Source organism: Lampetra fluviatilis, chromosome 13, assembly GCF_964198595.1.
Source record: "Lampetra fluviatilis chromosome 13, kcLamFluv1.1, whole genome shotgun sequence".
Lineage (NCBI taxonomy): Eukaryota > Metazoa > Chordata > Hyperoartia > Petromyzontiformes > Petromyzontidae > Lampetra > Lampetra fluviatilis.
Genome location: NC_136287.1, coordinates 3071363 through 3087380, shown reverse-complemented (window position 1 = coordinate 3087380; position 16018 = coordinate 3071363). Strand labels below are relative to the sequence as shown.

The window sequence follows — 16018 nt, the reverse complement described above, 5'->3', positions numbered from 1 at the left end:
GCGGCCGCCGCACGTCATCTTGCCGGGGCCCTCGCTCTCGCGCCGACATCGCGCGGAGCCCGCGTGCGGCGCCCTGTCCCGGTCCGCCACGCGAGCCGCGGAAGGGGGTAGCGGTTCGCGGTCCGTGCCTCGTCGGTCCTCCTCGCTGGCTGTGCCCGCTTAGTCGCCAGGGTGGCTACGAAGGTGAGCGCAACAAAAGAACTGGAGCGCTGCCAAGTTTGCGGCTTTCAGTGGCTGACGGGCCGTCCGCGACTCCATTCTGCTCCTCTCTCCTGCTGACAGGCATGTGATTTCAACGCCAATGAACGCATTCCACCGCAGTGGAAGCGCTCGCCTAGGTATCTGCTCTTACGTTTTTAGGGTCCTTCAACTTTTTTTTTTTACACGCGCGGGTCTTTCAGGACGCGACTCTTCGTCTCTCTTCTCTGTTTGCGTCACTCGCGACGTAAGCGGCGGAGACCTGGAAATATATATTTTTAGCGAAAAATCCCTTTTGGTGTCATAGCGGGCAGCGCTGATGTTCGCAGGCGGCGGGCTGCGCAGCTACGGGATCGGGGACTATTTCGCCTCGAATCGCGCGCAGACGCACGGCGGTGATGGCAGCCGTCCAACCACTCCAGCTGGGCAGAGCTGCGCGCCGTATTCCCTCCCCGGTTCTCTTTTACGGTTGCGGAGGAGAAATCTGTCATGCGCACACTGCGCGCGGGCGCGCCGGATTCCGCTAAAGATGGCACCGGCGCTGGCGACGCATTCCGCTTCGTGCCACGCTGCGCCATCTCCGCCGTCGTTTCGCGATCGCCCGTAGCGCTTCCCGTCTGATTTTTTGCGGTGAGTGAGGGCGTCCTCGTTTGTTTGAGTCGATGGGCGGGTAGAGGAGACGCGGGCTTGCTTTTCAGGTAAATACGAATGGACTGAAGCGGCAATTCGAAAATTTGATGTCGTCCGCTTTCGGCCTGCATGGCGGCGCGGTCCTTGCGCGTGGTAGCGGCCGCCCCGCTCTGCATCGCGGGCGTGATGTCCAAGTTCGATAGTCGAGTCTGGCGGACATCTCCACGCGTTGCTTTTCGCCCAAAAGACCGCAAACATTTAATTCCCCGCATTGAAACCAGGTGTTGGCGCGGGCCGAGCTTTGAGAATCCGCCCCCCACCCGCCCCCCCCCCCAACGTTGCAGCGAAACGAGCGACCGCCACCGTCTGCGGTCGGCGGCAAGCGAGGTTTACGGACCCCCGTCTCTCTCCACCGCATTTCCCCGCGGCGCTAGCGCGGCCATTTTAGGGCGATGCTGCCGCGGCGTTGCGCCCACGGAAAAGGGGGGGCCTGGTGCGCCGCGCGGCGTAGGCACGGCGGCGGCTGTGGCTGTAAAACCCCCACAGTGCCACAGACCCCATTGGCAACGTATAATGGGAAAAGAGGTGGGGGCGAGGAGTTGGGGTCGGGAGGGAGAGAGAGGGGGCCCGACTACCGCATTGTGCGGAGATGTGAACCGTCCGTGACAGATGCAGCGTTGGACAGGTGCCAGGAGCGGCATGGAAATTAAGAAGTGCCGCCTCTTTGTGGGGTGAAAGGGAGACCGCCGTGGGATGCGTGCGCGATCGTCCCAGGGAAGAGAATGCGCCGGGGCGCTTTTAGCTGAAACGAATCTCATTCATTCCACGGGCCCCCGCTAAAGCCACCCCGCTTGGGGTCCGGGGCCCACCTCGCCAGGGGCCCTACTGCCACCTTGCCTGGCGGTGGTGGCAGTGGAAAGGGAACCTGTGGAGGAATGGGAGAGGTTCTACATTTCCGATGGTTGGCGCTGGGGCAAAACGATCGGATGCCGTTAGAACGCGTTGGTCTACGTAATCGTAGCATGAACGCGAGTCCCCCGACGTGCCAGGTGGCGTGTTGGTGTAGGGTTGTGAGGTTTAAGAGGAAGCATTTATTGGCGTTGGTTTAACTGGGTTTTATCTAATGGGTTTGCGTGCTCACGGTGCGGTGGCTGCGATATGCACATGGTACGACGATTGGCGGCGATGCAGGCAGGCGTGGAAGCCGCTCGTTACGTTTATTTTTATTTCGCCAACATGCTGTAGTGCCACCAACTGTTAGTGCTGGATATTTGCAGCGATGTGGAAAAATGTGGCAAATTTTAAATTATGGAAACGGGAAGAACCCAGCTAATTTAAGAGCTCATTATTCGATACAATTTGTTACAGTCAGCGCGAATTACCTGTTCGGAGAGACAGATGACGGAGTCGGTGTGTAATGATTGCCATTGCTGTGACATAATGATTTAATGTTCTCTAATACTGTAATTATTTTTTTTCCTTCTGTGGTTTAACGTGTGCGTGCAAGCATGCGACTCTGAGCCAACGTTGCTCAAGCTGTTCTGCAGCTCCATATTCTCTCTCTCTGCTCTAAGGTGTGAGCACTGCGGTAATAAACTGCGTGCGATGTGAGATGCGGACCGAGAAGAGGCTCTAAGGAAGGGCGTTTTTTTTGTAAGCATCGGTCTCAGCGGTGGTAAAACGATTTCCCATATGGCTGTAATTGTGACCACGCGGGAGTGGCCCGATGCCTCCTACGTAACGCTCAACCGAATAATTGCCAACAAAACGCGGTGCGAGCATCAATGGGGGGACTTTCATGAATGGATGTGTCTCATTGGTGACCATCTCTCTCTCTCTTTCTTGTGAGCATATTCATGTGCTTGTGCGGGAGAGAGGGAATCGTGGAAAGTCACCGCTGCGTAAAGGTTTCCCCACAACACAGCCGTCGGGCATGGTGGGTTGTTTGGCCATACTTCACCATGGCGGTCAGTGCGGGTCGGTGAAGCAAGGAGCCCAGGAGCAGTTTATATGTCGTCACTGATGTTAACCGTGGACAGGAATTGAACTCAGGTAGCCGAGTTCCTAGTGCAGTGTGCTAACCACTGTGCCACTCCTCCACCCAGTGTATCAGTTTAACTGTTCTTTTGTGTTCTTTTTAAACCTACTTGATGCCAAATAATTATTATTTGAGAACGGTTGTTCAGCTTTGGATACATGGGGAGGAAATGTGAAAATAATTAGTATAATTTCTTCACTTAAACCAACATCTTGTGGTACAAACAATTAAAATACTGTAACTCCGGACTGCAACAATGTCTGAGGGCAGATTAAACATACGGCAAAGTTGACCACTGCTGCCATGATGGTGAGCATGGGAGAGGCTGGCATTGATTGGAAGGTCGTGAGGTGAAGTTTGACACCTCCCTGTGTATTAATAACCTTTGACAAAAATCACCCTGGATCCACCTGATCTCGCCAGAGCTCACAATCTACACAGGGTTTAGGACCAGGTTTGTAGATTGTGTCTGCTTAGTAGAGTGTGCCTGGTTAATAGATTTTGCCTGGTTAGTACATTGCGCCTGGTTTGTAGGTTGTGCCTGGTTAGTAAATTGTGCCTGGTCAGTACTGGGATAGCAGACTACCTGGGAACACCCCAGGTGTTTGTGTGCTTCGACCTTGAGGTGGCCCATAGAGGGCAGTAAAAATATGGATTCTTCAATCTATCCGTGCGAAGCCTTGAGCATTATCTCCCTGTATGCGTGGGATTTTTCTGGGTACTATGGTTTACTCCACACACAAAGCCAAACACCCCATAAATGGATTTGGCCAACCATCCCAATACTGCTGAAAGAGTATTGAGACTTTGCGAGGCTTTCCTGTGTAGTTTAAGTACATTATAATTTGTAATGTTATATTGTTGGCTTTGCTGTTTCATTAAAGGCCATTACATTGTCTCGGCCTCGCTGTGCGCTGCGTTGCACCGCTAGCTGAGTAGTTAACCTCGCGTCCAATAAACCCTCAGAGCCAGGATGAACGTCCGACTTCAAACGTCATTTACGAGCTAAAACTGGTAAGAAAACAGCACAGATACAGCATCTGTTAATACCCGGAAACACCAATACAATGAATGAACACCACAGCATCATAACATTGTCTTAGATAACAATAGATCCTGGATGGACCAGGCCCCTACATTACCTCTGAATAACTATACAAGAGCATAAGCTTCTGTGTTACATAAAGGCACATCGTGTATTCATCACACTGCACCCCAAATGTACAGTATTACACATAACACTAAATTGTGGATGAGATATTTCGTCATCCTTGCTCTCAGGATCACAATATAGTTAGTTGGGTACAAGTTTGACTCGACTTATTAAATTACAAGTAACATTCACAATAAGGAAAGTTGCAGGCTTCGTTGTTAACTAGGCCTCGTATTTATCATAACAATTTAACAGCATTATAAAGGCATTTACATAATTATAACGGTCATTCTAACATTATAACAGCATTGCCAATATTATAAGAACATAAACGAACTTACAGACAATGCTTTTTAAAGTCCCACAATGGACAATTGCGGCTGGCTTCACTGGGAGGCGATGTGTGCTGCCATCTTGAATTATGTGTATAATGGCCGACGCCCGCGTGGTTGAGCGGGAATCTTAAATCGCAACTTCCTGGTCACGTGACCAAAATTAGCATCAAAAACAGGAAATTCCTGTGTACATACCCCCCCCCTCCCCCCATCTGACGTGAGGCAAAACCCCTGCCGTGAGGCAGAACAACAATTATTATCCCTCTCTTAGTTGAAAATGTTTTGATGACATTTCAAAACATAATTTAAACCCAAATGACTATCAGGGAGCCCTTGACAGTTCTTTGGAACCGAACTCCTAAATGTCTCTCAAGAATACATTTTTGGCTGGAGTGGCATTTCTCCTGAGTGGCAAAGAGCGTTTAGTTACACTCGAGTAGGTCAGCGTGCAGGTGGCATGATCCGAGTGGCTTTATAAAACTCGCTCACCATGGCATGACCATGACACTGAGAGCTAAACGATTTTTTTTAACTAAACTTTTTTTTATTTTACCAGGTAATACCTACTGAGTTATATTGGTCTTTTTCAGAAACGACATGGCCACCAATAATAGCTCAGCAAAGTGGCTTTTCTCGTGGAAATTTACAGCAGCCAAATACTCTACACACTTGTTTTTAAATGTGGAGGGAAAAACCGGAGGACCCGGAGAAAAATCCATACGACCGCTGGGAGAGAGAGATGCAAACCTCAAATACACAGTCGTCAGGGTCGGGATCGAACCCACGACCTCCTGTACTCCAGGCGAGGTGGTTAACATCTCGCCACCGCCACGCCCCTGACCATCGCGTCCTTGCCGCCGGGGTTCGTTAATCGGGTGTGGGGAGGTGCCGGGGTCGGGCGGCGTGGGGCACGCGGAACGGTGGTCCGCCCATCGGGGGTTGTCTTGGTTTTGCTTGGAGTGGCGTCGGTCTTCGTTGCCCGCCGGGGGAAGAGTCGCGGGGCACTTCTGAAGCGGCCCTGCCGATTGGTCGTGAGGTTTAGAGAGAGGCCCTTGCTGTCTGTGCCCAGAGCCTGTGTGTGTTTTTTTTTTACTCGTTTGGAGCTATGCGAGTGGAATTCCAACTCGCTGTGTGTGTGGTGGTGGGGGGGATCTCTACACATGGTGCATATTAGATTTGTAAATAAATCAGAATTTGTATTCTTATGTAACGATTTGCCTCCTGCCTATTTATGCAATGCATTGTCACACTTTGGGGGTCATTCAGGAATTAATTCCTTTTTTATTAATATCATCATAATTTTAATGGTGCATTGCAGCACCTCTGATGGCTATCAGAAGCCGCGTGACGTGATCAGATAGAGCAGTGCCTCTCAGCATTTTTAGTTGCACGGCACACTTTCGGGCGCACTCGATCTATGCGACACACCGAACCAAAAACAAATGCAGTTGGGCAGAGGGCTGGTGGTGTTTGATGGCTGTCTGCCATACTGCGCCGCAAGTAGGCCTCGGCAAGGTAAGGTAAAAGTAAAAAAACAACGAGCGTACCTTTACCCTACCTTTTACCTTACCACAATACAATCACTCTACCCTTACCTTTTACCCTTTAGCAGGTAAGGTAAAAAGCAACGAGCCTACCTTTTACCCTACCTTTTACCCTTACCCCATACAAATTACCCGATTACAGGACAATTTCTGGGGTACTACGACATGAATAAGGTTTATAACGGTAAATGCTAGATAGAGCACTTTATTCATATAGAATACTCTCGATGATTCCAATTTTACACGCTTTCTTTGAACTCACTGTCTGTTGTCGTTATTGTTGTTGTCGTTGTCATTGTTGTCGTTGTTGTCGTCGCTGTCGTATCCTCAATTTTTACCCACTTCCTAATGTGGTATCGACTGCAAACTTGGTATACGTATGTCATAATGGTGACAATACTATATTATATCACTAAAAAAATACATATTTTTAAACGATCTTTTTTTATATGTTATGTTTCGGCTTGGCTCTAAATCTCCACGCACAACTGACGTTGGATGTAAATCACCACGGTCCCTTACGTTGTGGCAAACTTCGGGGCCACTTCCTGGAGTCGTGGAGTTCTGCCATTACAAGTACATTTCATAAAAGCGTGTTTTTAATAAAGTTTTTAAAAAATATTAATTATTAAATGGAGGCCACGGACTGCGCCACGGAGCTTCTAGCGAGTAAACAAGGCACCGTATTTACCGTGTAATACTTTGCGCTACCTTTACCCTACCCCTTGGCATGTCGACACCTTTACCCTTTTACCCGGTAAAAAGGGTAAATTACCTTACCTTGCCGAGGCCTAGCCGCAACCTGTGGAGAGTGGAAGGTGGGGGCTGAGGGAGCTGAGAGCTGGGAGAGCTGGGAGCTGTGGGAGTTGGGGGCGCTGGGAGCTGGGGGAGCTGGGAGTTGGGGGAGCTGGGAGTTGGGGGAGCTGGGGACTGGGAGCTGGGGGCTGGGAGCCGGGGGGGCTGGGAGCTGGGGGAGCTGGGAGTTGGGGGAGCTGGGACCTGGGGGAGCTGGGGGACCTGGGGAAGCTGGGGGGGCTGGAAGCTGTGGGAGCTGGGAGAGCTGGGAGCTGGGGTGGCTGGGAGCTGGGGGCTGGGAGCTGGGAGTTGGGGGAGCTGGGAGAGCTGGGAGCTGGGAGTTGGGGGAGTTGGGGGAGCTGGGAGCTGGGGGCTGGGGGAGTTGGGGGCTGGGGGAGCTGGGAGTTGGGGGAGCTGGGGAAGCTGGGAGCTGGGGGAGCTGGGGGAGCTGTGGGAGCTGGGGGAGCTGGGAGTTGGGGGACCTGGGAGCTGGGGGAGCTGGGGACTGGGGGGCTGGGGGAGCTGGGAGTTGGGGGAGCTGGGAGCTGTGGGAGCTGGGAGCTGGGAGGCTGGGAGTTGGGGGAGCTGGGGGCTGGGAGCTGGGGGCTGGGAGCTGGGGGAGCTGGGAGTTGGGGGAGCTGGGAGCTGTGGGAGCTGGGAGCTGGGAGTTGGGGGAGCTGGGGGCTGGGAGCTGGGGGAGCTGGGGGCTGGGAGCTGGGAGGGCTGGGAGCTGGGGGGCTGGGAGCTGGGGGAGTTGGGGGGCTGGGAGTTGGGGGAGCTGGGGGGGCTGGGAGCTGGGGGGGCTGGGAGCTGGGGGCTGGGAGCTGAGAGTTGGGGGAGCTGGGGGCTGTGGGAGCTGTGGGAGCTGGGGGAGCTGTGGGAGCTGGGGGAGTTGGGGGAGCTGGGAGTTGGGGGAGCTGGGAGCTGGGGGAGCTGGGAGCTGGGAGTTGGGGGAGCTGGGGAGGCTGGGAGCTGGGGGAGCTGTGGGAGCTGGGGGAGCTGGGGGCTGGGGGAGCTGGGAGTTGGGGGAGCTGGGGGAGCTGGGAGCTGTGGGAGCTGGGGGAGCTGGGGGAGCTGGGAGTTGGGGGAGCTGGGAGCTGGGGGCTGGGGGAGCTGGGGGCTGGGGGGCTGGGGGAGCTGGGGAAGCTGGGAGCTGGGAGTTGGGGGAGCTGGGGGGCTGGGAGCTGGGGGAGCTGGGGACTGGGGGAGCTGGGGGCGGTTGGGGGAGCTGGGAGCTGGGGGGCTGGGAGCTGGGGGAGCTGGGGGAGTTGGGGGAGCTGGGAGTTGGGGGAGCTGGGAGCTGTGGGAGCTGGGAGCTGGGGGGGCTGGGAGCTGGGGGCTGGGACCTGGGGGGGCTGGGAGCTGGGGGGCGGGGAGCTGGAGGGCTGGGAGCTGGGAGTTGGGGGAGCTGGGAGCTGGGGGGGCTGGGAGCTGGGAGGGCTGGGAGCTGGGGGGGCTGGGAGCTGGGGGGCTGGGAGCTGGGAGCTGGGAGCTGGGAGTTGGGGGAGCTGGGGGCTGGGAGCTGGGGGGGCTGGGAGCTGGGAGCTGCTGGGGGAGCTGGGGGAGCTGGGAGCTGGATCGGCCACTGAACTGCAAGGAGAGTTCGCCCGTCCCGGCTCGCGAACAATTATGTTCTTTCTGAAAATATCACAGCACATCGGGGACTTTTGCCGCACCGCACCAGTGTGCCAATCGCGGTACACCAGTTTGCGAGGCACTGAGATAGAACATCCAATAGAAGGAAGATAATCGATCCTTGCACACGTGATTCTATGCTTGTATCGTATGAGAATTTGCTTTAATCAATGCATAGTTACAACCCTAGTGCCTATGTGGTTGTATGTAGTTTAAAACGCGATCTGTATTTACGTCAAATGATACTGCAGTCAATTTGTTGACGCGTGCCGTGGCTATTGATTGCACCTTCCATCAGAATGTCTTGTATCGCATTACCGCGGTGCCGTCTATTAAACCGCACAGTGCCCCGAACGTCAAACGCGTTTAAGACACAGGAGTGGGATGAGGATGGGCGTCTCCCACGGGGCTCATAATGGCCGGGTCTAGAGCACTGAGTCAGCACCGCTGAGATCATGGGTCAAGTCCAGGTCAACCTCCAAAATATATATTCGTACGTATGTATATAGGCGATCAGCATTGGCTGGACCTCTGAGGAGAAATAAATTGGCTCGTTCTGGGAAAATGAGACTCGAAGTAAACAAGCCGCGCATTTCCACAGCTGAAGAGCGCCAAGTCACATGGTGACGTACGGCCCACACTTGAAGAAGTTTGGGTGAGCGGTGTGGCATCGTTGGCCATGCTGTGAGAACCAACGTGGATACGTGTGAGCCTGACAAAATGATACTGCATGGATTCCTACATGCATTGCGACTCTTTGAGCATGCCCCCGGGAGACACGGTCATTGGCATTGAACACTAAAGACCCTTAATGTGCCTCAGGCTTTCTGACCCTCAGACAGTAACCCTGAACCCTATGAATCCTGAATTCTCATGAGTCTGCCCCCCCCTTGCGCCGATATGTTAGTCGTCACACGTATATATACAGTGCATGACGACTACGCGTTCAAATAGAGCACGCACGAACGTACGGCAAACCATCGTGATCGTAGCAATAGCGATATCTGGCGCGCTTTTGCGACATCGCGCGTGCCGCCGATGGGCGCGGCTCGTTGACAGCGGCGAATTTAACCGGAGAGTCGGGAGGGCATCGCTCGCCGCCGCGCGCCCGCGGCACGCAGAGCGTCGACCTCGCAGGCAACGAAAACAAGGCCCGCGTTTTTTTTTTACTCCCCCCGCAAATAAGGAGTTGCCGTGAAGTCATGTGGAGGCTGTTTTTGCTCAGCCCTAAGGCAGAGTTGAGCTTGTGGCTTTCCGCACACTCCGCTGGCATCTTGCGGCGCAAAGCTAGCGGGATACTGGCCAAATCTGCGTCTCATTAACCGGCCGCTTACTGAAGGGGAAGCGGCTAAGTTTCCTCATTAACATTCTGCGTAGTTTTTTCGTAATCTCCACGCTCTCTGCGCCCCGCATTCCCCGTGGCCAGAGCGCGCCCTCGCTCAGCCCGCAAATTATTGGGGCCCTCTCGGCCTCGCGAGGAGCGGAGCGACACACGATAGTTCAAAGGACCTTATTAACCTTTTGGCTGAAATGCCATTTCACAACTCGGAGCGTCAGGCTAATTATAAGCCCTTGGAATGTTTAACCGCCGCCGTAATATTCTCAATCAGCCGATCTGTTTAGTTCACTTACGGCCCGAGAGGTGCACCTGGGCACTTTGTGAAACCTTTAACGCGAGGCAGCTGTCACTGCGCGCCCCGCGTAAACGCGCCCTATGGGCGGGGTGGGGCACGGAGACAGGCGGTGCAGTTCGCCGATTATGTAATTGTTATTAAGGGGTTTAACGACGCATGGGGTTCATCGATTGATGTTGATTCTTGGGACTCGCGATACGTATTTACGGTCACGTTCTCCACAGTCTGTGTTTCTCCCGCCCGCGTAAACTGCGTGCGTACGACGCCACGGATGTTACATTTCTGGCGATGCTGCGTACAGTGCATGGCCGTGCAAGGGAGACCGATGAAACAACAACAACAACCCCCAATACAAACGTCGAAAATAATACAACAAAAAAACAATCGATTTCTTGAACGGAATCATAGCCCTGAATCACAGAAAATGTATCGAATTGCCATTGGTGGGGGCAATTGAGGGGCATTTAATCGTTGTCACCGCGCCCCCAGCCCCGCCTTGCAAAAGAGCAAACCTGTCGCGCGGTGCTCGATTCTCGCGTCGGGTTGTACACGTCTGCAAAATGAGGGCGGCACTGGTGTGAAAATCTGTTTGGCACGATCTAACAGTCCCCTTTGTTTCCCTTGGCCGCAATTCGGCCGGGGAGGAGAAGAAAAAAACCACGACGCAATTCACCTTGGCTCCGAGATGATGGTCTTTTAAGAGCTTTTAGGGATACAAAGCTTTGCGAGTCTCTTAAATAAAGGAGCGAAGTAGCTGTTCTTACCGTGCGGTTTCACAGTGTGTAGCTGACAAGCGAAATGCAGACTCTCGCTCTAACGTCTCTTTTTTGCCCTCTCCTCCCGCTGTATCCCTCTCTCCTGCTCTCTCCCTCTCTTTACACTCCCCACCACCCACCCCCCTGTCCGTTAATAGAGTCGGATCAAGTTGCAAAAACAAGCGGAGGAGAGAGCCGTTTCCCACAGAGCCTCGGAGGAGCCCCGCGGTTTCGCAGAAGCGAAGGCGGCGGCGGCGGCAGCAGCAGCGGCGGTGGCCGCGACCACCACCGCCACCACTACCGACACCGCATCGGAGACGCACATCTCGCAAATCGAGTGCCTTGTGACGCCGCAGTCCGCAGACGCCGTGGAAGCTTCAGGAGTGGCCGAGTCCGCGGCGCTCGGCTGGAAGGAGCCCGGCAGTGCCTTCTACCACGATGCCGATCTCCTCCCCGGCTTCGGGGCACGGGCCTCGCCCCGAGGGGTCCCCTCGCCGGGCGCGTCGCCGTGCGCGGGCCACGGGGATGACGCGATGATGGCCTCGTACCTCGCGGACGGCGGTCTGGCCGACATCGCCGCGGCGGCGTACCGGGCGGGCGACGCCGACGCCCTGCCTGGCATGGATCCCATCGAGTCGCTCGTGGGGCTGCATGACGCCGCGTCGGCCGACGACAAGCTGGATGCGGTGGAGCTGAACGCGGACATCATCAACAACGGCTTCCACAGCAGGGCCTACCGCGAGATGATGTCCGAGTCGCTGGACGAGGAGGACAGCGACTTCGACAGCGACGGCAAGATCGAGCTGAGCCTGCGCAGCATCGAGGACCTGCGCGCCGAAATGGGGCAGTCGAAGAGCTTGGAGCGTGTGGTGGCGGCGGCGTTCCAAAAGCCAGAAAGGGACGTGCAGGACGAGCCCGGGGTCGGGATGGACGGCCCGTTGGCGGAGGGTGGCGGCATTGGCGAGGACGGGCTCGCCACGAAACTCGCAGCGGCGTGCGCACCGCCACCCCCGCCGCCGGCACCGTGCTCTGCAGACGATTTTCCCAGAGGTGCGGCGTGCCCCACTCGCCCGGACGACGCCGATGAGGACGACGGCGACGGCGGCACCGTCGGCGCGACGGTGGCGGAGCCCGCCGAGGACGCGGCTTCCGAGGACGCGCCCGGGCCGGATGGCGCCACCGGTGCCAAGGCCGCCGGCTTTGCATACGGGAAGTACGCGGAGATGCCGTACGAGGAGGACCACGCACCGCCGAAGGACGGCCTCGCGCCGTTCGGCTTCTCGAAGGCGGCGCGCGTGGACGGCCCGCGCTCGTACTCGCCGTTGGGCGAGTCGCAGGTGTCGTCGATGCTGGGCGGGGAGGCCGAGTCGGCCCGGGACACACGCCGCGCGGCGTGCAGCGGCTCCCTGCCCAGCGCCAACAGCCCCGCCGTGGGCTCCTCCCCGTCGTGGGCGTGCGGCTCGCCGATGGAGAGCCAGCCGTTGGCCTCCGCCACGCAGCTGAGCGCCGAGGCCTCGGAACCGGACCCCCACGACTCGGGCTGCGTGGCCAAGCGGAAAAAGGGCAAACCGCCAAAGCTAACGGTGATCGAGACGGAGGCCGGCCGCGATGTATCCGACAACCGCCCGCTGGAGCCACCCGTGCTGACGCCGGTGCACGAGGTGGACGCGCACCGCAGGAGCAGCGGGCGGTGCCGGGGCGGTGCCGCGGCGGTGGTGGCGGTGGCGGTGCACGGGAAGCCGGCGGCCCTCGACCGCGCCGCCGCCGCTGCTGCCGCTGCCGCGGCCTCTTCTGTAGCCGGCGACGACGACGATGAAGACGACGATGACGACGAGGAGGAGGAGGACGACGAGGAGGACGAGGAGGAGGAAGACGACGCGTGGCCCGAGAGCAAGGCAATGAAGCCGAAGCTCAAGCGAGTCGGCCACGAGCTGCTGCCATTCAAGCAGAAGGTGGGGAGAAGCACTTTATTCATGGGGATGAAGAACAAAGCGGCGAGGTCTGTCTTCGGGAAGAGCAAAGTGAAGGACCTGCTGCAGGGCACGTTCAGCGGCAGCCACCAACTCTGCAAGCCAAAGAGGGGCCGCCCGCAAACGAAGCACTTAAAGAAGGCCCCCTCAGACGAGAGCGCCGCGTCGGACTGGCCGCCGTCGTCGCCCAAATCCAAAGCGGCACCCGAGCGGGAGGTGATCCTGCAGCCCTACGACACCCTGGCCCTCGGCGGCCCCCTCTACTCCAACACGGCGGGCCTCACGGTGAGGGTCCCCGTCAAGAGGGGCCCCGGCCGGCCCAGGAAGCTGTCCGTGTGCGACGCGGGCGCCTCGGCGGCGGCGATGGCCTGCGCCCCGCTGACGGCGGGGTTCAAACTGAAGGCGGCACCGGCCAACGGGTGTCACAAGAAGGTGGCTCGGCAGAAGGCGGGAGGTGGCCAGGGCGAGGCGCTCGGCGAGCTGCTGCACAATCGCACCGTGCTGACGAAAATCAACAAAATGAAAACGCTCAAGAGGAAGAAAATCCTCAATCAGATTCTGTCGAGCTCGGGCAAGGCCAAGAGGGGAAAGTCGAAGGTGAGGTTGGGCGAGGTCAGCAAGAAACCGTGCCCCATCGCCGCCCCGGTCGGCGCCCGGCAGTGCCAGCAGATCCACGTGAGCAAGCGCGGTACCATTTACGTGGGCAAGAAGAGGGGTCGCAAGCCCAAGGCGGATCCGCCGCAGCCGTCCTCCGGCGCCTTCTCTGGCCGCAACCTGTTCCAGGCCTCGTACGGCCTCGGCTTTCCCGTTGCCTTTCAGCGCGGGCCGTCGGGGCCGCCCCCTCCATTGCTCTCGCCCGCTGTCCGCCCACCTCCACCGCCACCCCCGCCGCCGCTGCTGCCGCCGTTGATGTCGCAATCTTCGAGTCCCGGCGCGTGCGGCGCGGGCGGCAAGGAATACGGCCGCGGCGGTCCCGCGGTGCAGCCGCTGGCCCACCAGCAGCTGCACGTGCAACGGAGACCGATTGCCACCAAGGCAATGCTCAAGCAGGGCGCGCAGAGCGCCGGCCTCAAGTTCTCACCGCAGCCGGCCTACCCGACGCGCTCGCCGTCGCGCTTCTCTGAAACAATGCCGTCCCCGGCGAGCGAGGAGGCCAGCCCCAGCGACAGCGGCATCGCCACGGACAACACCAGCACGTCAGAGCGCGCCGAGAAGCTTTGCCAGCTCGGGCCGCGGCGCTTCTCGTTCGACCGCGGGTCGGTGGCGTCGTCCTCGGAGGGCCCGGCGCTCATCGCGTCGCCGTCGTGCCGGCCGGGCTGCCGCTCGGCCGCCCGCAAGCAGCGGCACAAGCGCAAGCGGCGGCTGATGCAGCTGAAGCGCGGCAGGCACCGCGATGCAGACTTCGCCGCCGAGTTGGAAGAGGTCGTCTCGAAGCTTGGCGAGTGCCGCGTGAGCTGCAGGCAGCACCCCCCGCGCGCCGCCAGGGACCTGCTGCCCAGCTTGTTCCGCCTGAACTTTGGCGGGTCGCCCGGACAGCTGCCCTGCATGCACGACGCCCTGAGCGGGGGCGGCGGTGGCGTCAGTGGCGGCCCTCGCTCGGCGGGCGAGCACAGGGCCAGGAGCAAGAAAGGCCGGTCGGCGTCCCGGGGACAGAAGTACGGCGAGCAGTCGCAGCTCTCCCCGGGCTACCGGTGCCTGGGCGAGCAGTACCGTTCAACCTTCGGGCTACGCTACGCCCCGTCCACCCTCACCGCCAGCAACCTCAACTTCGGCTACTACGGGCGGTACCCTTCGCAAGCCCACCACTCGTGGGCACCTTCGGCGACGCCCGTCCACTGCCAGGTGGTCGCGGCGGCGACGGCAACGGCGCCAACGGCGGTGGCGGCCGCGACGGCGGAGGGTGGCGGCCGAAAGCAGCAGAAGGAGCGCGGTTGCTCGGCGGAGCCGGCGGGAGCCGGAGCCTCGCCCCTGTCGCCACGCTGCTGCGGCGGCAAGGCTGGCGCCCAGGCGGTCTCCTTCCAGTGGATGCATCGTGACGAGCGGCTGGCGCAGAAGAAGCGGAGACAACTCCAGGGCGGTGGCGAGTTCGGCGAGCGGCAGCTACACCAGCAGCCGCCGCAACCTCTACAGCAGCAGCAGCAGCAACATCCGCTCAGTCGTTTATCGATGGGCTTAGGGAGCTGGCAGTGGAGGACCCTGGAGCAGAATAAAATTGCAGTCCTGGGCCGGAGAAAGGGCAGCAGCACTTCTGACGTCGAGTTTCTGAGACGGCCGTTTGAGCGGAGCCCGTCATTCTTTGGCAGTGCGGTGGACGCGCCGTCCATCGGCGAATGTGTGCGCAAGTACGCAGCCACCACCGCCGCCGGTGTAGGAGGAGGAGGAACGGTGAGCCGCAGAGACTCTCATGGCAAATACGAGAACCTGTTTGCGAGCGCCCTGCAGAGCAGCGCGCGGGCTGAGCCGCCCGGCCTGGGGTTCGGTGCCGAGGAGCAACAGGAGGAGCAGGAGGAGCGGGAAGAGGAAGAGGAGGTTGACGAGCATGAGGAGGAGGAGGAAGAGGAGGAGGAAGAAGAGGAGGAGGAAGAGGAGGAGGAGGTGAGAGCGGTAATCGGAAAGGACGGCGTGGCGCGGGTGCCACCGTGGGGCCGGGGAGCATCGCCCAGGAGAGACTGGAGGCAGTGGAGCCGGTGCTGTCGACCCGGCCAAGACGCGACCACAGGTGAGGGACACTGCACGGCATGACGCCATCTCCAGGTTTATGCTTCTCGACATTCGTAACAGCTTCTGTATGGGGGCGCTGTGGTTTTCGCCACTGCGCTTGCAATCCGGAGGTTGCTGGTTCAGTCCGACGTGCTGATCAGATTCAGCCGGGTGGTTTGGTGGTTCGAGCGAGCAACTGACGGGCTTCACGTTCTCCAGGTTTGATAGAAACGAGTACCGCATTGCGGGGAGGTCGACAGTAGTTGTCCAACGGAAAGTTTCGTCTTCAAGTTCCAAGCTGTAAACGGGAGATGAGGGCCTCCTCATGCTCTCGTTGAAGTGACAAAAGCACTCTTTGTCAGTTGTTCTTACATTTTTCAAAACTCTACGCGTAGTGACACCAGTACTAGTGCCAGCGTCTTTGATTTAGGGTTTGGTGGCGTCACTGTCAACTGCGGTTGCCCACTGACACTTGAACCGTACTGTGGATAAAGTTCGCCTCCTCGCTCGGCGGGGCGGTAACGCACGCTCTCGGCCGTCGACCGTGCAGCCTTGCAGAGCGGTTCCTTGTCCTGGCGTGGGAAATCGGCCGACGCCGAGACCCGACGGCAACGGCTCTCCCGAGGAACCC

The 16018-nt window shown here is 58.3% G+C and overlaps 1 protein-coding gene across 5 annotated transcripts in view; it reads left to right on the top strand.

The window, feature by feature from the left end:
• Positions 1–16018, top strand: part of LOC144935421 (histone-lysine N-methyltransferase ASH1L-like) — a 106879-nt gene that overhangs the window by 20932 nt on the left and 69929 nt on the right. For all 5 annotated transcript variants that reach the window (XM_078862035.1, XM_078862036.1, XM_078862037.1 and 2 more), the window contains exon 3: positions 10876–15406. In XM_078862035.1, coding sequence (XP_078718161.1) covers positions 10876–15406 — 4531 coding nt within the window. The remainder of the gene's footprint in view (positions 1–10875; positions 15407–16018) is intronic.